The sequence below is a fragment of the Dendrobates tinctorius genome, unplaced genomic scaffold, assembly GCF_039654945.1.
Source record: "Dendrobates tinctorius isolate UK_male_01 unplaced genomic scaffold, ASM3965494v1 ptg000192l, whole genome shotgun sequence".
Lineage (NCBI taxonomy): Eukaryota > Metazoa > Chordata > Amphibia > Anura > Dendrobatidae > Dendrobates > Dendrobates tinctorius.
Window position 1 is genome coordinate 4,494,405 of NW_027361859.1, and position 27,860 is coordinate 4,522,264.

Genomic DNA, 27,860 nt, shown 5'->3' on the forward strand with positions numbered 1-27,860 from the left:
GTACACCTCGTACACACACGGCTCCGCTCCGTACACCTCGTACACACGCGGCTCCGCTCCGTACACCTCGTACACACGCGGCTCCGCTCCGTACACCTCGTACACACGCGGCTCGGCTCCGTACACCTCTTACACACACGGCTCTGCTCCGTACACCTCGTACACACGCGGCTCCGCTCCGTACACCTCGTACACACGCGGCTCCGCTCCGTACACCTCGTACACACGCGGCTCCGCTCCGTACACCTCGTACACACGCGGCTCCGCTCCGTACACCTCGTACACACGCGGCTCCGCTCCGTACACCTCGTACACACGCGGCTCCGCTCCGTACACCTCGTACACACACGGCTCCGCTCCGTACACCTCGTACACACACGGCTCTGCTCCGTACACCTCGTACACACAGGGCTCCGCTTCGTACATCTCGTACACACACGGCTCCGCTCCGTACACCTCGTACACACACGGTTCCGCTCCGTACACCTCGTACACACACGGTTCCGCTCCGTACACCTCGTAGACACACGGCTCTGCTCCGTACACCTCGTACACACGCGGCTCCGCTCCGTACACTTCGTACACACACGGCTCCGCTCCGTACACCTCGTACACACACGGCTCCGCTCCGTACACCTCGTACACACACGGTTCCACTCCGTACACCTCGTACACACACGGCTCTGCTACATCCCCCCTGTAAACCCCTCCTGACCCCACACATAAACTTCCCCTCATCCAGCACCATGACAACCAGCACAGCAGAGTCCTGCATACACTGAGGCCCCTGATCATGTGACCCCTGACTCCTCCCCTCCTGTGACCTCATCCCAGGTCCTGTGCGCACAGAGCAGCCATATATGTGGAGTGCGGCTCTGCAGGTGGAGGTAGGTGCTGGAGCCCCGTTATTCTCTCTCAGGATTAGCCGCTGGTCACACTCGGCCATTTTTCCTCCCCATATAATAAATGCTCTTTACCATCTCTGTGCTGTTCCGTTCTCCATGTTTCCCCCCTGAATACACACGTTCTCCCCCGTTGCTGGTCGCTGGGGACTGACCTGTGTATATAGTGTGCGGCTCTGCAGGTGGAGGGCTGTGGGATTATTATTAGTTATGATTAGAGCCCCATTGATTCCTGGCTGCTGCCCATGAGGATGGGTTACATACAATCTAGCGTGTGTGTATATATATATATATAACTAGATGGAGGCCGGATGCTATCGCATCGGGAGGGCGGTAATGTCACGATGGGGGCAGGCTTTGCAGCGTTGAAAATCTCTCCCCCCATGTGCTCACCCACCTCTCCACTCTCTCCCATGTGCTCTTTTCTTTTTTTTTAATCAAGTACTTTTTAGTAAGGCATATATCAAAGATGTAATCCAGTCTGACACAAACTTCAGACAGATACCAAAATTACAAAGCAGATTGAAACATTTTCATTTAACATGAACTAGCCCCGATACCCTGTGTGTGTTAACTACCTTACATAGTTTTGTATCATCTGCAAATATAATTAAATAGTAGGGGGCCCAATACAGAACCCTGTGGTACCCCACTAGTAACCCTGGCCCAATCTGACTATGCACCATTAATAACCACTCTTTGTTTTCTATCACTAAGCCAGCTACCTACCCATCTACACACATTTTCTCCTAGCCCAAGCTTTCTCATCTTACTTACCAATCTTTTATGTGGGACAGTGTCAAATGCTTTAGAGAAGTCGAGATAAATGACATCCAATGATTCTCCTTGGTCCATTTGAGAGCTTACATCCTCATAGAAGCTGATCAGGTTAGTTTGACAGGAGCAATCCGTCATAAATCCATGTTGATATGGAGTTAAACATTTATTAACACTGAGATATTCCATAATGGTATCCCTTAGAAACCCTTCAAAAATTTTACCCAAAACAGATGTTAAGCTTACCGGCCTATAGTTTCCAGGTTCCCTTTTACACCCCTTTTTGAATATTGGTACCATATTTGCTTGCCGCCAATCAAAAGGAACAGACCCTGTTTCTATAGAGTCTTATAAGGAATAGAGGCCTGTCTATCACATTACTTAACTCCCTTAATACCCGAGGGTGAATGCCATCAGGGCCTGGTGATTTGTCAATTTTAATCTTACTAAGGCAGTTCTGCACTTCTTCCTGGGTTAGGCAGGTAATACTTAATGGGGAGTTTACATTATCACTCTGCATTTCCCTGGCAAATCCTTTTCCTGTGTGAACACTGTTGAGAAAAAAGTATTTAAACCATTTGCTTTTCCCACATCGCTCTCTATGATTTCACCCTCATTGTTCTTTAAAGGGCCGACACCATCAATTTTAGTCTTTTTACTGTTTATATAATTAAAGAATAGTTTGGGGTTTGTTTTACTTTCCTTAGCAATGAGTCTCTCAGTTTCCACTTTTGCTAAATGTATTCGTTTTTTACACATTTTATTTTTTTCTCTATAACTTTTTAATGCTTCTTCATTGCTTTCTTGTTTTAGCTTCTTAAATGCCTTGTTCTTGTTATTTATTGCCCTTTTTACATCCTTATTTAGCCACATTGGATTCATTCTGTGAGGTAAAATATTGTTTAAAAACAGTCAGTGAAATATCTTACCTCACAAAATGAATCCTCATCAGTGTCAGTATTGTCTTTTGCTTCCTCCCCTGCCCAGGAGATGCGGTATGCTCCGTACACGGTCAGACACAGACAATTTTTAAAATGAACTTTCGTTCGTGGGAAAACCCCTGTAATGTGACCGGCTTCCTCTGCCTGTAGACACGTCGCGCATCTGCTGCCGGGATCAGCTGAATGATTCATTTTGCCTTCTCACGACAGATGTGAAGCTTCTGAACAAGGTGTTAGCGGATCGGCTGACAGGTGTTATCTCTAAGCTGATACATCTGGATCAGTCTGTCATTATGCCTGACAGGTCCATGGCCGTTAATTTGAGAAGGCTATTTATGAATATGCAGCTGCGGGCCGATAACTGTGGTCAGAGGGTTATCGCATCCCTAGATGCCCACAAGGCATAGCGTAGAATGGGGATATTTGTGGCAGGTTTTACATTGTATGGGCTTTGGGCCGCAATTTATATATTGGGTTCAATTGCTGTACGCACAACCAGTGGCTAGAATTAGGGTGTTATCTCACACCATAAAGTTACACAGAGGGACGAGGCAGGGGTGTCCACTCTCCCCTCTTTTGTTTGCTGTGGAACCGTTGGCCGCCAAAATTCGACAGTCGTCCGAAGTCTCCGGGTTCAAGTATGGGTCCATAGAAGAGAAGATAGCGCTCTATGCGGACGATATATTATTGTTTTTGAGTGATCCACACACTTCTCTGAGGGATTTGGGTCTCTGTCGGGGTTGGTAATAAACTGGAATAAATCAATTTCTGTTTAAGGTTGATGCTCCAGGGGATGAGGTGGGGAAAGCCGTGGAAGGGGGCAGACTTAAAGTTGCAGATCAGTTCAAATATCTTGGGATATGGATCTCTGTGCAGATTACGGACTATTTGCATGAAAATCTGACTCCTGTTCTGGGGGTTCTTAAGGCAAAGGTTGGGGCTTGGATTAAACTGCATTTATCGGTGGTAGTCCGAGTTAATCTTATTAAAATGATTCTGATGCCTAAGGTGTTGTATGTCCTGCACAACGCACCTATTTGGATACCCCGGGGGAAATTTAAACAGATTAATTCTTTATTTCGAAGTTTGGTATGGGGGAAACAGTATCCTCGCATCAGGCTGGAGACACATTAACGGCCCAAGGATGAGGGGGTTTAGCTTTGCCTAATCCGGAAATATATTTTCTTGCGGCTCAATGCCAACATCTTAGGGGTTGGGCGCACGAGGTGACTTCTAACGTAATACAGCATCTAATAGAGGGGAGTGACGAAAAGATGTCCTGTGGTACAGTTCTTGGAAGTCGGTTCACTAGGGAAAACCTACCCAATATTATTTCTGATATATAAACTGTGGGAGAGGATTAAACAAATTTATGGGGTCACCGGCCTAACTAGATTTTCTCCGTTATGGTACAATGATAATTTGCCGGAATTTGTGGCGCTGAGATGTTTGCCGGAATAGCAGGCTAAGAGGATACGCTATGTCTTCCAGATACTGGATCAACTCGAACTGAAGCCCTTTTCTCAGCTGCAAGCAGTTTGGTCTTAAGGCTTTTGGGGGATTTCAATATGCGAGGATGAAACATGTTCATGGGGCTCAGAGCAGGGGCGAATGCCTCAACATCCAGGGAGATCAACATCCAACACTGCGGAGACACCATCACGTGTTTCTCAACGCAGTGATTCTAGAGCACTGCCCCCATCCCTTATGGGAAATATGCAAAACAGAAGCCGCGGAGACACCATCACATGTTTCTCAACGCAAGCAATGACCAGCCAGGTCTTTCCCCGGGAAGGAACAACCACGGGAAGGGCAGTCTCCAATGAAGGGAACCACCTATGCCAAAACATGGTATCCATCCACAGACAGCTGTTTCGGGGTATTGCCCCTCATCAGCGTGGAGTTGGAAGTTTTACTAGGCATTGCTCCTACCAGCCAGTTTCCTACTCCACACTGATGAGGGGCAATACCCCGAAACAGCTGACTGTGGATGGATACCATGTTTTGGCATAGGTGGTTTCCTTCATTGGAGACTGCCCTTCCCGTGGTTGTTCCTTCCCGGGGAAAGACCTGGCTGGTCATTGCTTGCGTTGAGAAACGTGATGGTGTCTCCGCGGCTTCCGTTTTGCATGTTTTGCATATTTCCCATAAGGGATGGGGGCAGTGCTCTAGAATCACTGCGTTGAGAAACACGTGATGGTGTCTCCGCAGTGTTGGATGTTGATCTCCATGAGTTCATTCATCCTCATTTTTCACAGTCTTTTACTAGGCATTGCTCCTACCAGCCAGTTTCCTACTCCACACTGATGAGGGGCAATACCCCGAAACAGCTGTCTGTGGATGGATACCATGTTTTGGCATAGGTGGTTTCCTTCATTGGAGACTGCCCTTCCCGTGGTTGTTCCTTCCCGGGGAAAGACCTGGCTGGTCATTGCTTGCGTTGAGAAACATGTGATGGTGTCTCCGTGGCTTCTGTTTTGCATATTTCCCATAAGGGATGGGGGCAGTGCTCTAGAATCACTGCGTTGAGAAACACGTGATGGTGTCTCCGCAGTGTTGGATGTTGATCTCCATGAGTTCATTCATCCTCATTTTTCACAGTCTTTTACTAGGCATTGCTCCTACCAGCCAGTTTCCTACTCCACACTGATGAGGGGCAATACCCCGAAACAGCTGTCTGTGGATGGATACCATGTTTTGGCATAGGTGGTTTCCTTCATTGGAGACTGCCCTTCCCGTGGTTGTTCCTTCCCGGGGAAAGACCTGGCTGGTCATTGCTTGCGTTGAGAAACATGTGATGGTGTCTCCGCGGCTTCTGTTTTCATGTTCAACATCCAGGGAGACCTAGTGTTGGAGTATGTTTGTGGGGATGGGACTACGAGGGGGGTTATCTCCTCCTTGTATAGAGACTTATTACATACTCATCTACTGAGATTTCAGATCCATGCGAGGGCTAAGTGGGAAAGAGAGCTGGGCTGCTTGGAGGATGAAACATGGGAGTCTGTTCTGGAGTGGATACCAAAATTGTCATTGAGTGAACCGTACAGGTTGTCTCAGCTTTATATTTTACATAGCGTGTACAGATCTCCGGAGGTTATGTATAAGGCCGGACTACGAGCTACCTCTGAATGCCCTCGATGTAAGAATGAAAATGCTGGAATGCTTCATGTGTTGTGGACGTGTCCAAGGTTGGCTGCTTTTTGGTTGGTGGTTTTGAGTCCGATACAACGGGCTTATAGATGCATGGTCCCAACGGAACCAGTGGTTTGTCTGTTGGGATATGTGCTGGAGATAAAAGTGGATAACAACCTCAAGGTGGCAATTGCCAGACCATGGGCATACCCACCGTGGGGCGGGGGGCAGCTGCCCCCCCTAGAAGCAGAGATGCACAATTAAAGAACACCTGGCTGCGGTAGTGGGGAGCGAGTTTACTTTTCCCGCCGCCACGCACCCCCATGCACCCCATCCTCGCCCTCCCCAGAGACTCACCGTAGCCCCGGGCCCTCACTGCTAGTAAATCCCAACTCTATGTGCACAGGACCTGTGATGAGGTCACAGGAGGGGAGAAGTCAGGAGTCACATGATCAGGGGCCCCGGTTGGTGAATGCAGGACTCTGCTGTGCTGGTTGTCATGGTGCTGGATGAGGGTAGGGTAAGTTTGTGTGGGGTCAGGAGGGGTTTACAGGGTGGATGTAGCAGAGCCGTATGTGTACGAGGTGTACGGAGCGGAGCCGCGTGTGTACGAGGTGTACGGAGCGGAGCCGCGTGTGTACGGAGCGGAGCCGCGTGTGTACGAGGTGTACGGAGAGGAGCCGCGTGTGTATGAGGTGTACGGAGCGGAGCTGCGTGTGTACGAGGTGTACGGAGCGGAGCTGCGTGTGTACGAGGTGTATGGAGCAGAGCCACGTTTGTACGAGTTGTACGAAAAAGAGCCCTGTGCGCACGAAGTGTATGGAGCGGAGCCGCGTGTGTTCAGGGTGTATGAAAAAGAGCCCTATGTGCACGAAGTGTACGGATTGGAGTCGGGTGTGTACGGAGCGGTGCCACATGTGTACAGGGTGTACGAGAAAGAGCCCTGTGTGCACGAAGTGTATGGAGCGGAGCCATGTGTGTACGAGGTGTACGGCGCGGAGCCGCATGTGTATGGAGCGGAGCCGCATGTGTACGAGGTGTAAGGAGCCGTATGAGTACAAGGTATACGGAGCAGAGCCGCGTGTGAACGAGGTGTATTGAGCAGAGCCGCGTGTGTACAAGGTTTACGGAGTGGAACTATGTGTGTGTACGGAGCATGGCCGCGTGTGAACAAGGTGTATGGAGCAGAGCCATATTTGTACGAGATTTACGGAGTAGAGCCATGTGTGTGTACCAGGTGTACAGAGTGAAGCAGTGTGTGAACGAGATGTATGGAGCAGAGCCGCATGTGTACTAGGTGTTAGATTCCTGCCGCTGCTCAACAGGAATCCAGAGCCTCACATTCTGCGGTCTCCCATTATCTTTCGACCGCAGATGAGATTGCTCAGCAGTCTCGGCGTCCCAGACGCACTGCCCAGACCTGCTCTGTGGGTCTGGCTGTTGCTGCCACCTTTGGGTCAGCAATGCAGGCTGCACAGCAGCAAATCACTCCAGAGGCTAAGTCCTCTCATCGCGCTACTGGGCATGCTCACGAGACGATCTCCCATTGGAGATCGGGAGTCACATGCTCAGGTCCTTCTCCTGATCTGATTGGTCCATCTCAGAGATCTGGAAGGTCCCGGAAGCGCATGGCTATAAAAGGTCCGCATGGCCGCGCGCTAGTTTAGTCTCTAGTTGCTACTGTGTGAATGATGATGGATACATGAACCTGTGAATGACTCATTAAGATCCCCTTCCTCTGATATTAAGAGTATATAGGGACTTAGCTTTAGAGTCTGCGCCAGCCAGTGGCAAGCTACAAGCCACAACAGCATGCTCCACAGCGCTAGCGTCCGACAGTGCGCCTGCTTCCTGGCATTGGCGATTAGCGGCAGTGTCTGTCGCCGCGCTGCAGTCTGCAGCTCCTTTCCGCGTCCGCAGTTGCGACGCCGCACGCACAGTAGGTCTAGACGGACTCTGACCCTCTGCCTAGGGCCCAGCTCCTGTGACCATATATCGTGCGTGCACTTATCTGAGACCTGTGAATCCAACAGGCTCAGCGTTTGTTAATTCCGTAGGCGTCTCTGTGAAGCTAGCAGAGTACGCCCAGCGCACACCGGGTGATGTCTAACCCTCGTGCAATATACCGCTGTTACAGAACCACTCAGCACCCAGAATATGTTGTGCAGTTATATGTATGGATAATAGGTTCCATGGGAGATGCATGTCCCTAGTGCATCAGCATTCCCCTTTTGTCCGCCCTCCCCCCACCTTTGTAATTCCCACAGTAAACATCGGCAGGCTCAGGCCACCTGCGGCTTTTGTAATGCATGTCTGGCCTGCCACTTTTCTATTGGCCTGCCCTCTGTATCTGTGTGATATATTCTGTGTCCTGTGAGTAAAGTGTTGTCAGACTGGAAATACATGGAGAAGCAGTGATCTTTTATAGGCACCCATGTAACCCAGGGATTCCAGCCAGCGTCATTCATTCAGACTCCAGCCAACGCAGAGCGGACCTCTGAAAACACGGGGTGGTACTGAAAGAGGTACCCCAGCTTGGTAGACCCCGTTACACTGGTGGCAGCCAGCGGGATATGATACCCCTTCTACAGGAGGAAAGGAAAAGGAATGAATGGAAAATATCTGGTGGAAGCCCGAGGGTTGATCGCCAGCAACAAAACAAAAGCGGATTTGATAGCAGCTATCATGGAACACGACAGTGCAGCGCCCCCCAATGTGAATGTGGAGGAGACCGAATTCCAGAGGGAGGTAAAGAACAGACTGGCGTTCTATGGCCTAAACCCTGCAGTAGAGATCATACGAGAGGTGATGGCTGATGTGCGTACTGATCTGAAGGAAAAGATGGCCGAGCGGACCAGGATAGAGCTAGCCGAGATGGAGATGGCAGAGCGGACCAAAGTGGAGCTGGCCAAGATGGAGATGGCAGAGCGGAGAGAGGAGAGCCAGCGAGCAGGGGAGCTCTGGCCTTCGACCAGGTACCTTCAACAGTAAGCCACAAAAAGATCCAGTATAATGCCTTCCGACAGTTGGAGGAGGCAGAGAAAGACATTGATGGCTTTCTACAGGACTTTGAGCGGCAGTGTGCCCTTCATCAAGTGAAGTCGGAGGAACGGGTTCAGATTCTGGCCAGCAAGCTGACAGGCCGGGCTGCAGATGCCTATCGCACAGTACCTGATGAGGACTGTATGGACTATGAGCGAATCAAAGAAGTGATCTTGGCCCGGTATGCGCTGACACCAGAGGCCTATCGCCAAAAGTTCCGCTGACTTATAAAACGCGTAGCCGATACCCACGCTGAATGGGCCTGTAAATTACGGCGGTCACTGCTACAGTGGGTACAAGGGAGCCAAGCAACCACTAAGGAGGATGTCCTCCAGCTCTTCCTGTTAGAACGATTCTTTAATGGACTAAACCCCGAGACACAGGAATGGCTTCGGGACAGGCGGCCAACGACTCTTGAGGAAGCCGCTCGTCTGGCCGATGAACATCAAGATGCCAGGAGGCCGCAGTTTTCCGGATCAACGGTGGTCACTAGGGGCCCGCCCATGGACCTGGAGGGCCCCAAACCACCGAAGATTGTAGGGGGACCAGCTAGAAACCCGGCTTACCACAGTCCCCCTGGGGCGCGATGCCACACCTGCCGTGAGCTGGGCCACCTGCAAAGACAATGCCCCAACCGGACTCAGCATACCCAGTGGCAAAGGCGGGAACAGCTACCTTCAGCCGGGCTGCTGTACACTGCTATCAAGGCGAAGCTGACCCGGCATTGGGGGCTACGACTAACCAAGGGGTGGAAGAGATGGAGGAAGTGCTGCATGAAGTAGACCCCGTGCAGGCAGCCCGGGCAGATATTCGACAGACAGCATCGACAGGTCGTGTGGGTTAATGGGAAACGTATGCAGGGACTAAGAGATTCCGGAGCAACTTTAACCCTTGTGAAGCCTCATGTTGTCCGGGACCAAGAGAAGACGGACCAGACAGTGGCAGTCCGTGTAGCAGGGGGAGCTATACATCGACTACCCACTGCCAGGATTCACCTGAACTGGGGAGTCGTGGATGGCCTTGTTGAGGTTGGCTTGATGGAGGATTTGCCTGCAGACGTCTTGCTGGGAAATGACTTGGGGCCCATGTTGTCTGCATTCTCGGTGGCCCCTCTGGCTGAGACCTATCCTGTGACCACCCGGAGACAAGCTCGAACTGCGGAGGCGGAATCACACTCAGAGGAGGCCCAGGTAAGACATCCCAGCCCTACACTTATTCCCATAGCCAGAAACATTTCTTGGGCCACCCCAGATGAATTTAAGAGGGAGTTACTTGAGGATCCTTCATTAGAGGGATATCGTGGGAAGGCACAGGTGGGGAGAGGAGTACTGGAAGGGGAACAGTTTGTATGGAAGCAGGGACTCCTCTACCGGATCACAGAGCAGCACCACACATGGACAAGCCCCACTATAAAACAACAGCTGGTAGTTCCCAAGAAGTATAGGCAGGAGCTACTGCGAATCTCTCATGATATACCCTTGGCCGGGCACTTCGGCGTCAGTCGCACCAGGCATCGTCTGACACAAAACTTCATTTGGCTGGGGGTAACCTATGATGTTCGTCAGTACTGCCAGACCTGTGACAGTTGTCAGCGCATTGGCAAGAGGGGGGATCGATGCAAGGCCAAATTACGCCCCTTCCCCATTGTGGAGGAACCATTTAGCCGAGTAGCGGTCGATCTGATAAACCCTGTCCGTCCGGGAAAAAGTATATATTGACAGTGGTAGATTATGCCACACGGTATCCAGAGGCGGTTGCGTTACCTAACATACTGGCAGAGACGGTGGCGGCCGCCCTGCTCCAGGTTTTCTCACGGGTTGGATTTCCAACCAACTGTGGAAGCTGTGCGGCGTAAAGTCCATTAGAAGCGCCCCGTACCACCCCCAAACCAATGGGTTGTGTGAACGCTTTAACGGGACATTAAAACAGCTCATTGGGACTTTTACCAGGACCTACAGGGACTGGGAGAAATTCTTGCCACACCTCCTGTTTGCCTATCGGGAGGTGCCCCAAGAATCCACGGGGTTCTCCCCGTTCGAGCTGGTATACGGGAGACGGGTAAGGGGACCCCTAGACTTAGTGCTGGAACACTGGGAAGGGGAGGGCCTCATAGAAGGGGTACCTATTGTACCCTATGTGCTGGAATTCCGGGACCGCCTACAGGAGCTGACTCAGGCTGTACGTGAGAACATGCAGGCGACCCAGCGGCGCCAGCGCATATGGTACGATCGGAGGGCAAGAGAGCGCACTTTGGAAATAGGACAGAAGGTCCTGGTGTTAGAGCCCACTAAGCAGAATAAGTTTCAAGCTGCATGGCAGGGGCCCTACCAGGTAGTGGGGAAAATAGCAGACACAACCTATAATGTCGCCGAATGTGACGACCCCAGGGTTATCCGCATGTTCCACGTGAATATGCTGAAGCCCTACCGGGAGTGCCCTGAAGAGGTAGTGGCCATCTGTGCACCTGAAGCAGAGGATTTAGCCGGACTTCCCTTGCCGGATGTCTTAGGGGAAAGGACTCAGTCTAAAACATGCGACCAGGTACACTTGGGTGAAGACCTAGGACCCAGGGAGAGACAGCAGGCGGAGGCGTTGTTGAGGCTGCGACAGAGGATGTTTTCAGAGAGACCGGGGAACACTCGCCTGGCACAACACAAAGTTGAGACCGAGGATCAGACCCCCCTGCGACAAAACCCCTTCCGCGTCCCTGAGTCTGTACGAGAGGGGATGCGACAAGAGATACAAGAGATGTTGCGTTTAGGGGTCATTGAAGAGTCAGATAGTCCCTGGGCATCCCCCGTAGTGTTAGTGCCCAAGAAGGATGGGACTACACGGTTTTGTGTAGACTATCGTAAGCTCAATGAGAAAACTGTGACGAATGCATACCCCATGCCGCGTGTGGATGAGTTGTTAGACCGGCTGGCGGGGGCAAAGTATTTGACCACCATCGATCTATGCAAAGGCTACTGGCAGATTCCCCTTAGTCCTGACGCTATTCCCAAGTCAGCATTTGTCACCTCGTTCGGCTAAGGCCTCTTTCACACATCAGTTTTTTGCCGTCAGGCGCGATCCGGCTTTTTTTTGTAAAACCGGATCCGGCAAAATGCAATGCCGGATCCAGTTTTTCCCCATTGACTTGCATTAGCGCCGGATCGCGCCGGATGGCATTGCGTTTCATCCGTTTTTTGCCGGATCCGGCTACTTGTCTCATTCCGGCATCTGGAAAAAACGGCTACTGTAACGTTTTTTGTCTCCGGCGAAAAAGCCGGAAGCGCCGGATCCGACGCTTCCAGCTTTTTGCTACAATGAAAGTCTATGGGCGCTGGAATGCGCCGGATCCAGAAAAAGACGGATCCAGCCACCGGATCCGTTTTTTTAAGTCTGCGCATGCTCAGATACAATTGGCCAGCCCCCAGGAAACAGATATAACCTGCTAGACGGATCCAGCAGAAAAACGGATCCGTTTCTACAGTTCTCCAAAATTTATGCCGGATCCGTTTTTTCTAAAAATAGCCGGATCCTGCCTGACGGCAAAAAACTGATGTGTGAAAGTAGCCTTATTCCAGTTTCGAGTTATGCCATTCGGGATGAAGAATGCCCCGGCGGCCTTGCAAAGGCTGGCTGACCGGCTTCTGGATGGTCTCCAGGACTATGCTTGTGCCTACCTGGACGACATCGCCATCTACAGTGCGACATGGGAAGAGCATCTAAATCACCTAGAGACAGTATTGGACAGGATCCACCAGGCCGGAATCACCCTGAACCCAAACAAGTGTCACGTGGGCAAAGCAGAGGTTCAGTATTTAGGGCATTGGGTGGGAAGTGGGAAACAGCGACCAGAACCAGCCAAGATTGAGGCCATAGCCAAATGGCCCATCCCACGCACTAAAACCCAGGTCATGGCGTTTCTAGGGACAGCGGGGTATTACAGGAAATTCGTTCCCAATTACAGCAGCGTAGCAGCGAAACTCCTAAACCCTTCATCCAATTTTAATGTGGATACCCTCAAATGAAAGCTGAAAGTCTGAACTTCAACTGCATCTGAATTGTTTTGTTTAAAATTCATTGTGGTAATGTCTAGAACCAAAATTAGAAAAATGTTGTCTCTGTCCAAATATATATTGACCTACAGTCATATGTTAAAGTTTGGGCACCCCTATTAATGTTAACTTTTTTTCTTTAGAACAATTTTGGTTTTTGCAACAGCTATTTCAGTTTCATATATCTAATAACTGATGGACTCGGTTATATTTCTGGATTCAAATGAGGTTTATTGTACTAACAGAAAATGTGCAATCTGCATTTAAACAAAATTTGACTGGTGCAAAAGTATGGGCACCTCAACATAAAAGTGACATTAATATTTCGTAGATCCTCCTTTTGCAAAAATAACAGCCTCTAGTCGCTTCCTGTAGCTATTAATGAGATCCTGGATGAAGGTATTTGTGACCATTCCTGTTTACAAAACAATTCCAGTTCAGTTAAGTTTGATGGTCGCCAAGCATGGACAGCCCGCTTCAAATCATCCCACAGATGTTCAATGATATTCAGGTCTGGGGACTGGGATGGCCATTCCAGAACTTGTAATTGTTCCTCTGCATGAATGCCTGAGTAGATTTGGAGCGGTGTTTTGGATCATTGTCTTGCTGAAATATCCATCCCCTGCGTAACTTCAACTTCGTCACTGATTCTTGCACATTATTGTCAAGAATCTGCTGATACTGAGTTGAATCCATGCGACCCTCAACTTTAACAAGATTCCCGGTGCCGGCATTGGCCACACAGCCCCAAAACATGATGGAACCTCCACCAAATTTTACTGTGGGTAGCAAGTGTTTTTCTTGGAATGCTGTGTTTTTTAGCCTCCATGCATAACGCCTTTTTGTATGACCAAACAACTCAATCTTTGTTTCATCAGTCCACAGGACCTTCATCCAAAATGTAACTGGCTTGTCCAAATGTGCTTTTGCATACCTCAGGCGACTCTGTTTGTGGCGTGCTTGCAGAAACTGCTTCTTTCGCATCACTCTCCCATACAGCTTCTCCTTGTGCAAAGTGCGCTGTATTGTTGACCGATGCACAGTGACACCATCTGCAGCAAGATGATGCTGCAGGTCTTTGGAGGTGGTCTGTGGATTGTCCTTGACTGTTCTCACCATTCTTCTTCTCTGCCTTTCTGATGTTTTTCTTGGCCTGCCACTTCTGGGCTTAACAAGAACTGTACCTGTGTTCTTCCATTTCCTTACTTTGTTCCTCACAGTGGAAACTGACAGGTTAAATCTCTGAGACAACTTTTTGTATCCTTCCCTTGAAAAGCTATGTTGAATAATCTTTGTTTTCAGATCATTTGAGAGTTGTTTTGAGGAGCCCATGATGCCACTCTTCAGAGAACTACTTGCAAGTGGCCACCTTAAATACCTTTTCTCATGATTTGATACACCTGGCTATGAAGTTCAAAGCTCAATGAGGTTACAAAACCAATTTAGTGCTTCAGGAAGTCAGTAAAAAGTAGTTAGGAGTGTTCAAATCAAGAAAATGATAAGGGTGCCCATACTTTTGCACCGGTCAAATTTTGTTTAAATGCAGATTGCACATTTTCTGTTAGCACAATAAACCTCATTTGAATCCAGAAATATAACTGAGTCCATCAGTTATTAGATATATGAAACTGTAATAGCTGTTGCAAAAAACAAAATTGTTATAAAGAAAAAAGGTTAACATTAATAGGGGTGCCCAAACTTTAATATATGACTGTAACTGTATCTGTATAGATCATGCTGTTGTGATAATGTGAGCTGTCTAGAGGGGGGTGGGCTTGCATTGTTGTGTTTGGGTTTGTTTTATTTAGCTAATAAAAATCTATTTGAGTTAAAAAAAAAAAAAAAATACATATACATACATTCATTATACAAATAGAAAAACTAATAGTGATAGACATGCGCAGAGAGTGTTAGGCGTTGGGTTCCTGTCGCTGCACAGCGGGAATCCCGAGCCTTGCCTCCGGCGGTCTACCATTCTTCCCCAGCCGCAGAGGAGGTTGCTCAGCAAACTCGCCGGTCCCGGCGCTCTGCCCAGACCAGCTCCGTGGGTTTGCTTGCTGCTGCCACCTCTGGCACAGCTTTGGCAATGCATGCTGCTCAGCAGCGAGTTTCTCCAGGGACTAAGTCCCGATGTCGGGCCACTGAGCATGCCCGTGGAGTGATCTCACATTGGAGATCGAAGGTCACATGCTCAGGTCCTGCGCGTGTTCGGATTGGCCCATCCGAGAAGCCAGGAAGGTCCCGGACGCGCACGGCTATAAAAGGTTCGCATGGCCGCTCGGCCATGCGCTAGGATACACTGTATTTTCAGACTGAGGAGTGAGTGGTGTATGCACGTATGAATGTCTCTGGTGACTGACTCATTATGAAACCCCAACCCTTGGTACGCATGTGTTGTTCAGCCTAGCCTGCTAGCTCCCAGGCTTAGGTGTAGGTAGGGCAGAGTCGGAGTCAGGCATTAGTCCCCATCAGTGACTCAGCACGCCTCAGTGCACGTGCTCCACACTCCGTAGCCAGCGTCTATAGCGGTGTTTACAGCAGCGACACTGTGCGCTCAGTGGGCCTAGAGGAACTCTAACCCCGTGTCCTTGGGGTAGAGTTCTGTGGCCGCTTTCTGTGTGCTTTTTGGCCGGGCTCTGTGAGCTAAACAGGCTCCGGTATTTGCGTTCAGCGTTTGTGCGGCTCTATGAGTGAACAGAGTTCGCTCCTGTTCACACTGGGTGACGTAACCCACGTGTGACTGTTTTCACGCCGCTCTATTCTTCTGCCATTACCTAGCAGCAGTGTACCACCTCTGCACGGTGGACCCCGGGCTGCGAACGCACCTACTATTATTTATAATTTGGTGCGTTCCGCCAGCCCTAACATTATCCTAGCGCCAGGGTCTGGCTAGTAATGGCGGACGAACAACGACTGCACAGGTACATCCAGCAGCTGGAGGGTAGGTTGGCAGCGCTAGAGCGTTCCACCTCAGCTGCGGATGTTACCTCGGTCGCTGTTCAAGCAGCTACAGAGGCTGTCGCCCGTGTCTCCATGGCCAGTCCTGCCCCGACCTTGTCTCGCCTCCCGCTGCCCGACAAGTTCTCGGGTGATAGTGCATCATGCAGGGGTTTCGTGAGTCAGTGCTCCATTCACCTGGAGTTGCTGGCCACACGATTTCCCTCTGAGCAGGCCAAGGTGGGATTTATCATCTCCCTCCTGTCGGGCAGGGCCTTGGAGTGGGCCACCCCACTGTGGGAGCGGGATTCTTCTTTGTCCAAAAGAATGGAGAATTACGTCCGTGCATCGATTACAGGGGTCTTAGCGCCATAACCGTTAAGAACAAATATCCTCTGCCCCTGATATCGGAACTGTTTGATAGGCTACGGGGAGCGAGAGTGTTTACTAAGCTTGATCTGTGGGGAGCCTATAACCTGATTCACATCCGTGATGGGGATGAATGGAAGACGGCATTTAACACCAGAGACGGGCACTATGAATACCTGGTGATGCCCTTCGAGCTATGTAATGCTCCAGCCGTCTTCCAAGACTTTGTGAACGATATCTTCCGAGATATGCTTACCACCTCTGTAGTAGTCTATCTGGACGATATTCTCATTTACTCTCCAGATATTGACTCCCACCGGAGAGATGTTTGCAAAGTTTTCCATCTCCTGCGGGCAAACTCCCTTTATGCCAAGTTGGAGAAATGTGTGTTTGAGCAGAAGTCCTTGCCTTTCCTGGGCTACATCATCTCTGCCCAGGGTTTGGCCATGGATCCTGCCAAACTGCAGGCGGTGATGGATTGGCAAGAACCCCACTCTCTCAAAGCGGTGCAGCGCTTTATGGGGTTCATAAATTACTATCACCAATTCATTCCCCATTTCTCAACTTTGGTAGCGCCCTTGGTAGCCCTCACCAAGAAGGGTGCAAACCCCAAACTGTGGTCGGAAACTGTCTCCAAGGCCTTCGCTTCAATTAAATCCCACTTCGCTAGCGCTCCCATTCTACATCGCCCCGATGTAATAAGCCCTTCATTCTGGAGGTGGATGCCTCTTCTGTCGGTGCTGGAGCGGTCCTGTTCCAAAAGGACTCGCAAGGTTGGAAGCACCCATGCTTCTTCTTCTCTAAGATCTTCACACCGGCGGACAGGAATTATTCCATCGGGGATAGGGAGTTGCTAGCAATGAAGCTGGCCTTCTCAGAGTGGAGACACCTACAGAAGGGGGCTCGCCACCCTTTCCAGGTGTTCACCGACCACAAAAATTTGGTCTATCTACAGACAGCCCAGCGGCTGAATTCTCGCCAGGCCAGATGGTCCTTGTTCTTCTCCCGATTCCATTTCACCCTGCATTTTCTCTCCGGGGAGAAGAACGTCCTGGCCGACGCTCTTTCTCGCTCCGTGGTGTCATCGGAGGAGGAGGAGCCTCGGCTGATAGGCCCATCGGAGAGCCTGAGGACCGTGGCTCCGATTGCTCTTGAGTCAGTACCTCCGGGCAAGACTTTTGTCCCTGCCCATCTGCAACCGGAGGTCTTCTCTTGGGCTCATTCGTCCAGGGGGGGACGTTTTGGGACCAAACGGACCTCTGATCTCTTGGCAAGGACGTACTGGTGGCCGCATGTGGCCTGTGACGTCAGGGACTATATTCAGGCGTGCGTCTCTTGCGCCCAGAATCGGTCCTCTCGGCAGCGGCCCGCTGGGTTACTCGATCCCCTGCCGGTAGCGGACAGGCCCTGGGAGATGGTCGGTATGGACTTTGTGGTGGGTCTGCCCAAGTCCAGTGGCAGCACCGTCATTTGGGTGGTCACCGATCATTTCTCCAAGATGGTGCATCTGGTGCCTCTCTCATGGCTGCCTTCTGCACGGGGCCTGGCAGCATTGTTTATTAAACATGTCTTCCGCCTGCACGGTATGCCGGATAAGATTGTCAGCGACCGGGGTCCTCAGTTTGCGTCTCGGTTCTGGAGAGAGCTCTGTTCTCTGCTCAGCATCGAGCTAAATCTCTCCTCGGCCTATCATCCCAAGACGAATGGGTTGGTTGAGAGAGCCAACCAGACCCTGGTGACATATCTGTGACATTTTGTCTCGGCCAGGCAGGATGACTGGGCATCCTTGCTGCTGTGGGTGGAGTTCGCTTTGAACAACGCTGTGGCCGACTCCACCGGTCAGACCCCATTCCTCTTAAATTACGGCCAGCATCCGCGCGTCCCTGTGCCCATGCCCGTGTCATCCACCAACTCTAGGGTGGCAGACTGGGCAGTGGAGGCACGTGACATTAGGGATCGGATGCAGGATGCTATTCGAGCCTCCAAGGAGAGAATGAGGGCCTCCGCTGATACACACAGGCGTCCTGCTCTGACCTTTGCCCCTGGCGACTTAGTGTGGCTTTCTGCCTGAAACATCAGGCTGCGGGTTGAATCCGCTAAGTTTGCACCGCGCTATATTGGCCCTTTCAAGGTCCTCGAGCAGATCAATCCTGTGGTCTACCGCCTAGCCCTTCCACCACACTTGGCTATTTTTGACACATTTCATGTGTTCCTCCTTAAGCCGGTTCACATGTCCCGGTTTTCTGAGCCATCTGCCGGGACATCAGACCTGTCGTCTGACGAGTTTAAGGTCAATGCCATTGTGGGATGCAAGATGATGCGGGGCAAAAAGTTTTATTTGGTGGATTGGAAGGGTCATGGTCCAGAGGCTCGGTCCTGGGAGCCGGTAGAGAACCTCCACGCTCCACTTCTCATTGCGGAATCCGAGCGGAGCGAGGCTCAGAGAGGGGGGGGCCCTAGGAGGGGGGGTAATGTTAGGTGTCGGGTTCCTGTCGCTGCACAGCGGGAATCCCGAGCCTTGCCTCCGGCGGTCTACCATTCTTCCCCAGCCGCAGAGGAGGTTGCTCAGCAAACTCTTCGGTCCCGGTGCTCTGCCCAGACCAGCTCCGTGGGTTTGCTTGCTGCTGCCACCTATGGCACAGCTTTGGCAATGCATGCTGCCCAGCAGGGAGTTTCTCCAGGGACTAAATCCCCATGTCGGGCCACTGAGCATACCTGTGGAGTGATCTCCCATTGGAGATCGAAGGTCACGTGCTCAGGTCCTGCGCGTGTTCGGATTGGCCCATCCGAGAAGCCAGGAAGGTCCCGGATGCTCGCGGCTATAAAATGTTTGCATAGCCGCTCGTCCATGCGCTAGGATACACTGCATTTTCAGACTATAAGGAGTGAGTGGTGTATGCATGTATGAATGTCTATTAAAAAAAATATATAAGCCAGCTCACCGACTTTCATAGGAGCACGGATCACTATCCCACAATGGTAGATTCAACAAAGAAAGGAAAAAATTATCCAGCTCCACACGATACTCAATTTAAGAATTTATTCCAATGAAGATAAGGTTCGAGTCAGCTCCAGGGTTGCATAGCTCACACAGGAGCGGCATTTAGCGACGCGTTTCGATCGCTGAGTGCGATCTTTATCAAAGCTACTACATCAAAATCCCACACAGGTTAAAAAGGAGCAGCGTCCAATCCAAAATCCAATACAGATCACATGATTGGAAGGTCCTGTTCCATTAATACAATACAGACAAACAACGAATTTGTGAAATACGTCTCAAAAATACATATAAAATATGCAAAGAGAACACTGTATGAATGTAAAAAACACCCATAATAGAAGAGATTCACAATTTTATCAAAGACAATAAAACTACATGTATAAATTTATGGATCATGTGACCGCAAAAGCTGACCTAATCAGCGCAAAAATCAATTAGCGGTATCACATGTATTTATTGCAAAACATGAAAAATATCATACACAAAATATATACATGCGAAATAAAAAACACTATAATATAAACATGCTCTGAAATATTAATAATGAAACATGATTTCATTCTTTTTGTTTAATCCATCAGGAAATCTCGTCCCCAGGTTAAAAATCCAGAAAGCCTCCCGGGTGAGCAGAGTTCTTCTGATATCACCACCCCTAGAAGATTTCCTGATTTTTTTCGATACCTGTCACCTGCAGGGAAGCAACATTGCGAGAATGGAAGTTAATAAAATGTCTGGCTGCAGAAGAAATATTACGGACTCCACTTGTGACATTAATCACATCATATAGATGTTCAGCTATCCTAGTCTTTAATTTTCTAGATGTACAACCTATATAGGATTTATTACAAATAGTGCAATCAATTTTATACACCACAAAATCAGTATTACAATTAATAAAATTATTAATTTTAAACGATGTAGATTTGTCATTATTATAAAAAAATTTAGTTTTTACCATGTATTTACACGTCCTACAGTTATTACCTCCGCATTTATAATTGCCTTTATTATCCAACCAAGTACCCCTATTATTTCTAGATGAGAACAGACTTGGTGATAAAATATTACCTAGAGTGGGAGCCCTACGTGCAACTATATTACATCCCTCTCCCAAAACAGCAGCCAAAATAGGATCCTCATATAATAGAGGTGAAAATTTATTAATAATCTTTTTAATTTCACCAAATTGTGGGCTAAATTGAAAACATATAAACGGATTTTTGGACATAACAGATTTTTTATTCTTGTTATCAACTGAAACACAACTATCTTCTGTAACTAAATCCAAAGCTCTGTTCAACATCCAATTAGGATAATTCCTATTTCTCAATTTATGACAAGACCTATTAAGTTCCTGCCGCAAACTGTTATTATTCTTACAATTCCTTTTAATTCTTGTAAGCTCACCCACAGGAATCGACTTTACTGTATGTCTCGGATGACTGCTATTAGCATGCAGGATAGTATTTCCTGCCATTGGTTTGGAATAGGTACGGGTAGAAATAAGCTGACCTGGAACACCCTGCAAAAATAAATCTAAAAATGAAATATCATTTTTATTGTGCACAAAAGTAAATTTTAAATTGTAGTCATTAGAATTAATATATTCCACAAAGTCTGGTATGGCAGATACATCTCCTCTCCAAATAATTAAAGTATCATCAATGTATCTACCATACCAGACAATGTAATGAGCAAATTCATTAGACAAAGAATACAAAAAATTATGTTCCCAAAAGGCCATAACGATGTTTGCCAATGATGGTGAAAATTTTGCACCCATCGCTACGCCCTTACATTGTTGATAACAAACATGATCAAACGAAAAATAATTATGAGTCAAAAGATAAGAAGTGACCTGTAACATAAAATTAATTAAATCAGAAGAATAATCACTATGTTCCACAAGATGGAATTCCAAATCTTCTAGAGCAATGTTGTGGGGTATATTTGTATAAAGAGCTGTGACATCACAGCTCAGCCATGAATAATCTGGTAACCACTTTTTCTGTGTCAAAATATCAAGAACATCACCAGTATCCTTAATAAAACCGGGAATCATACGAACTAGAGGTTGCAATAAAGAATCCAGCCACTCACCCAGATGCTCATTGATGGAACCAATTCCCGAGACTATAGGTCTCATAGACGGGAAATCATCATTACATTGTCTGGTATGGTAGATACATTGATGATACTTTAATTATTTGGAGAGGAGATGTATCTGCCATACCAGACTTTGTGGAATATATTAATTCTAATGACTACAATTTAAAATTTACTTTTGTGCACAATAAAAATGATATTTCATTTTTAGATTTATTTTTGCAGGGTGTTCCAGGTCAGCTTATTTCTACCCGTACGTATTCCAAACCAATGGCAGGAAATACTATCCTGCATGCTAATAGCAGTCATCCGAGACATACAGTAAAGTCGATTCCTGTGGGTGAGCTTACAAGAATTAAAAGGAATTGTAAGAATAATAACAGTTTGCGGCAGGAACTTAATAGGTCTTGTCATAAATTGAGAAATAGGAATTATCCTAATTGGATGTTGAACAGAGCTTTGGATTTAGTTACAGAAGATAGTTGTGTTTCAGTTGATAACAAGAATAAAAAATCTGTTATGTCCAAAAATCCGTTTATATGTTTTCAATTTAGCCCACAATTTGGTGAAATTAAAAAGATTATTAATAAATTTTCACCTCTATTATATGAGGATCCTATTTTGGCTGCTGTTTTGGGAGAGGGATGTAATATAGTTGCACGTAGGGCTCCCACTCTAGGTAATATTTTATCACCAAGTCTGTTCTCATCTAGAAATAATAGGGGTACTTGGTTGGATAATAAAGGCAATTATAAATGCGGAGGTAATAACTGTAGGACGTGTAAATACATGGTAAAAACTAAATTTTTTTATAATAATGACAAATCTACATCGTTTAAAATTAATAATTTTATTAATTGTAATACTGATTTTGTGGTGTATAAAATTGATTGCACTATTTGTAATAAATCCTATATAGGTTGTACATCTAGAAAATTAAAGACTAGGATAGCTGAACATCTATATGATGTGATTAATGTCACAAGTGGAGTCCGTAATATTTCTTCTGCAGCCAGACATTTTATTAACTTCCATTCTCGCAATGTTGCTTCCCTGCAGGTGACAGGTATCGAAAAAAATCAGGAAATCTTCTAGGGGTGGTGATATCAGAAGAACTCTGCTCACCCGGGAGGCTTTCTGGATTTTTAACCTGGGGACGAGATTTCCTGATGGATTAAACAAAAAGAATGAAATCATGTTTCATTATTAATATTTCAGAGCATGTTTATATTATAGTGTTTTTTATTTCGCATGTATATATTTTGTGTATGATATTTTTCATGTTTTGTAATAAATACATGTGATACCGCTAATTGATTTTTGCGCTGATTAGGTCAGCTTTTGCGGTCACATGATCCATAAATTTATACATGTAGTTTTATTGTCTTTGATAAAATTGTGAATCTCTTCTATTATGGGTGTTTTTTACATTCATACAGTGTTCTCTTTGCATATTTTATATGTATTTTTGAGACGTATTTCACAAATTCGTTGTTTGTCTGTATTGTATTAATGGAATAGGACCTTCCAATCATGTGATCTGTATTGGATTTTGGATTGGTCTCTGCTCCTTTTTAACCTGTGTGGGATTTTGATGTAGTAGCTTTGATAAAGATCGCACTCAGCGATCGAAACGCGTCGCTAAATGCCGCTCCTGTGTGAGCTATGCAACCCTGGAGCTGACTCGAACCTTATCTTCATTGGAATAAATTCTTAAATTGAGTATCGTGTGGAGCTGGATAATTTTTTCCTTTCTATGTATGAATGTCTCTGGTGAATGACTCATTATGAAACCCCTACCCTTGGTACGCATGTGTTGTGCAGCCTAGCCTGCTAGCGCCCAGGCTTAGGTGTAGGTAGGGCAGAGTCGGAGTCAGGCATTAGTCCCCATCAGTGACTCAGCACGCCTCAGTGCACGTGCTCCACACTCCGTAGCCAGCGTCTATAGCGGTGTTGCGGCAGCGACGCCGTGCGCTCAGAGGGCCTAGAGGAACTCTAACCCCGTGTCCTTGGGGTAGAGTTCTGTGGCCGCTTTCTGTGCGCTTTTTGGCCGGGCTCTGTGAGCTAAACAGGCTCTGGCATTTGCGTTCAGCGTTTGTGCGGCTCTGTGAGTGAACAGAGTTCGCTCCTGTTCACACTGGGTGACGTAACCCACGTGTGACTGTTTTCACACCGCTCTATTCTTCTGCCATTACCTAGCAGCAGTGTACCACCTCTGCACGGTGGACCCCGGGCTGCGAACGCACCTACTATTATATTTTGGTGCGTTCCGCCAGCCCTAACAGAGAGAAGAGGACCCTGCTCTTGCGGGCTTACATTCTACAGGATTCCCCATTATTCACACTTATAAATTTTTCCTTAGCATAAAAATAAATGTACTTTATAATCTTTGTGATGCTTAAGGTCCCATCACACACAGCGAGATTGCTAGCGAGATCGCTGATTTTGTGACGTCACAGTGATCTCACCAGCGATATCGCTGTGTGTGACAGGCATCAGCGACCGCCCCCCTACCCGCTGGGATCGTGCAGGAATGTCCTGGGCCATTTTGTGATCGTTGGTCTCCCGCTGGCCAGCGTGCATCGCTGCGTGTGGCAGCGGGAGACCAACGATCAGCGATGCTGGGAGCTGGTATCCAATATAAATATCAGCTAACTAAGTGCGCGCGTCACTTAGTTACCCGCTGAGTACCTTGGTTACCAGCTCCCTGCGGGAGCATGCTGGCAGCGCTGTTCCCGGTGACTGGTGCTGACCGCGGCTGACATTCTGCTCTCCTGCCCTGCCGGCAGGAGCGAAGAATGAATAAAAACCCGACGTGGGGTCATTCTTACGCTTAAGAACGTTTAAGAACATAAGGTTACATCTTTCATACACAAAGTTTTGATTGCAAGGTCTCGTTTTCACTCCGCATTCAGATGTTTGGCAGACTTTCTTTGGAACTTGATTGTGACTGCTTATCCACCATCTGGACTGTCCTGCTTTGTAACCTTTCATCAATTATTCTCTGCCTTCCACATTCAGGAAGATTAGCCACAGTGCCATAGGTTGTAAACTTCTTGAATATGTTGTGATCTAAACTAAGCCAAAAACAAAAAACACCCCTAAAAATACCTTTTTATTAATGAGAATTACACAACAATATATGTTTAAAAACATCCGATTAGCGATAATGACTTTGGACTCGAGGTAGTGGTCTTATGGGGAGTGAAGGCTGGGAAGGTGTTATAATATATACCAAAAACTCCTCCTAGTAGGCCCTAGAATGTGATGGCCAACCTGACAGCGGAGGTTGACCCCCTAATATTGCGATGTGGCGCCCCCCGCTCAACGACGGCTCGACAGCTATCCCTTCAATCCTTAGAACACAAAGGACACACAAAACACATAAAACAGAAGTGCACGTGGGTCGATATCAGATTAAGCCACTAATAGGTGTGGATCTCCACTAATGAATGCATACAACCTAGATCTCCTCCACTGTAATCTAAGTGAAAGAGAAAATCCTAACCTGCTTTAATAGTCTGAGAAATCAGAAACAGGAGTAAATATGTAATAAAAGCCTGTCATATAGACTATCTAACAATCCCACAGCAAGAGTGTGGCAATCAATGTTAGGTGACCCATTGCTGTATAGAGATCAAATTTCCAATGTGGTAAAAAAAAAGGCTATATTCTCAACCTCCCTCAAAGAAAAACATAGGAGAATAGTACTCCAATCCTAAAGTGCAGATGTGCTTAAAAACAGTTAATAGCTCAAATTTAAGGAGAACTTAGCTGTGTATTCAAGGTGAATCCCTTGTTCCAGCTATAGAGGTAGGCTCATCCCTGGTCCCAACATGCTTTTCCCCCATCCATATTTGCTTGGGGGATCATCAGGGGACTTGCATAATGAAGGCACCTTAATAGGTCTGAGAACGGGTATCAATCTGCCCACCCCAAGGAGATTCTGGGCTGTGTGTTGTGATAGAAGGAACATCAATATCTCTGGAGATGGACTTGTAATTTGTAGCTATGGCAGTATGTTTAGGGTCATTGCCCTGCTTGATAGTGAACTTGTGCCCCAGTCTCAAGTCTTTTGGAGCCTCAAACAGGTTTTCCTCCAGGATTGCCCTGTATTTAGATCCATCTTCTCATGAACTCTGACCAGCTTCCCTGTTCCTTCTGAAGAACAGCATCTCCACAGCATGAAACTGCCACCACCATGTGTGACGGTAGGGATGGTGTTTTCAGGATGAGGTGCAGTGTTTAGTTTTTCACCACACATAACATTTTGTATTCAGCCCAAAAAGTTCTGCTTTAGTCATTTGCCTCATGCATGCTAGCTGAGTCCCCTACATGGCATTTTGAAAACGGATTGCCACTTTTTCATAATGTTCAGATTTGTGAAATATACGACTAAAGCTTGGGTGACATGGCCGTTGATTCTCCCATGCGAGATCATTTAAACGAAAATGCTAATGTCGCTCGAATCAAACTCTGAGTTTGATCCAGGTGGCAACTTAGTGTGACCTGAATATCTCAAAAGAATCAGAGCACAGGTGTGGAGAAGACACAGAACTTAATTTCTTCTCCATTGTCTATATCCGTGGTAATCGGACTGCACTCTGATGACATCTGAGCACAGTCCAATGTTTCACATGTACCCATAGACTTATATAGGTCAGTGTGATCCGATTGTCAGATGCTCTCGCACTATCTTATATGCTCTGCAAGGGATGTATGTCAGTTTAGGTTGACAGCCATTGATAGGTTTGCAGTTGTGCCATACTCCTTCCAGTTTTGGATGATGGATTGAACAGCGCTGCGTGAGATGTTCGGAGCTTGTTTTTTTTTTTTTTATATAACCTAACCTGTTTTACTCTATTCCAATTTTATTCCTGACCTGTCGGGTTTGTTCCTTGGTTTTCATGATGCTGTTTGATCCCTAAAGTTCTGAAATAAATATCTGAGGCCTTTACAGAACAGCTTTAGTTATACTAAGGACAAATTACACGCAGGTGGACTGAATTTACTGATTCTGTGACTTCTGGAGGCAATTGGTCACTCAGGATTTTATTTGGGAGTATTAGACTACTGGGGGATGAATATAAATGCATGGCACAATTGTTGGATTTATATTTTTAAAATAATAAAAAAAAATTATCTTTTCCTTTACATTCACTATGGCTGGCTTCACATTTGCGTTTGGCCGAGCTGCAGATGGCTGCGGACTTCCTCGGTGAAGCTCCGCCCACGGCCGCACCTCCTCCGGTCAACTCCGCCTACGTCTGCATGCGGCCTGCGTACAAATCTTTAACATTGGGTACGCAGGTCATGTTGATGTATGCAGATGCCTCCACGTGCGTCGTTTTGATGGTGCAGCGACCGCATCAAAATTGCAACACGACCTGCGCACCTAATGTTAAAGATAGGTGCACAGGCCGTATGCAGGTGTAGGCGGAGCTGACCGGAGGAGGTGTGGCCGTGGGCGGAGCTTCACGGAGGAAGTCTGCAGCTCGGCCAAACGCAAATGTGAAGCCGGCCTAATGCTTACTACTTTGTGTTGGTATCACTTAAAATCCCAATAAAATTCATTTAAGTTTGTGGGTGTAACAAGAAAAAATGTGAACAATTTCACTGGGTACAAATTCTTTTTCAAGGCCCTGTATGTAGTTCTGCCTTATATATTGCCAAGGGGATAAAAAGGTTCTTTAGAAAGTTTCCCAAGCAATTCCAAGCAAGCGGTCTGTAAAAAATGAGTAGCACACAGATGCCATCTATATGCTGACCACATTTTTTTTTTATCAAATTCATTTATTTGAATGGCTGAGTTTGTTCTGCAAAATGGCCCAGAGTAGAACATGTCTTACTTTTTTTTTTAAGTGAACAGGGCAGAAATAGATTTATATGGGCCTCAGGGTAAATTTTGGGCCTGCGTGCTATGCATATCAGCATCTTTTCAGCTGCCATTGATTCATAGAATGGTAGAGTTGGAAGGGACCTCAAGGTTCATCGAGTCCAACCCCCTGTTCAATGCAGGATTCATTAAACCATCTTAATCAGATGTCTGTCCATCCTCTATTTCAAGACTTCCATTGAAGAACTCGCCACCACTCGTCATTGATCACCCTCAATGTCAAAAAGTTATTTCTAATATCTAATCTGCATTTTCTCCTATTCAGTTTCATTCCATTGCTTCTCATGTGCAAATGAGAATAATGATGACCCCTCTAAACAGTGACATCCCTTCAGATATTTGTAGACAGCTATAAGTCTCCTCTTAGCCTTCTTTTTTGCAATCTAAACATTTCCAGATCTTTTAACCGTTCCTCGTAGGACACACTTTGCAGTCCGCTCACCATCCTGGTAGCTCTTCTCTGAACTTGCTCCAGTTTTTCAATGTCTTTTTTAAAATATGGTGCCCAGAACTGGACACAGTACTTCAGATGAGGCTTGACTAAGGAGGAGAAAGTGGGATAATTACTTTGCGTGGTCTAGACTCTATGCTTCTTTTAATACATCCTAGAAGTGTGTTTGCCTTTTCTGCTGCATCAAACTGTTGACTCATGTGCAGTCTGTGATCTGTTAGTTTACTCAAGTCTTTTTCATATGTGCTGTTGCTTAGTTTTATTCC

General features: G+C 47.3%; 1 protein-coding gene across 1 annotated transcript in view; it reads left to right on the forward strand.

Moving 5' to 3' along the window:
• Nucleotides 1–778: 778 nt before the first annotated feature.
• Nucleotides 779–27,860, forward strand: part of LOC141055950 (uncharacterized) — a 118,673-nt gene continuing 91,591 nt past the window's right edge. The window contains 1 exon segment of the mRNA XM_073552647.1: nucleotides 779–887. Coding sequence (XP_073408748.1) covers nucleotides 861–887 — 27 coding nt within the window. The 5' untranslated portion in view covers nucleotides 779–860.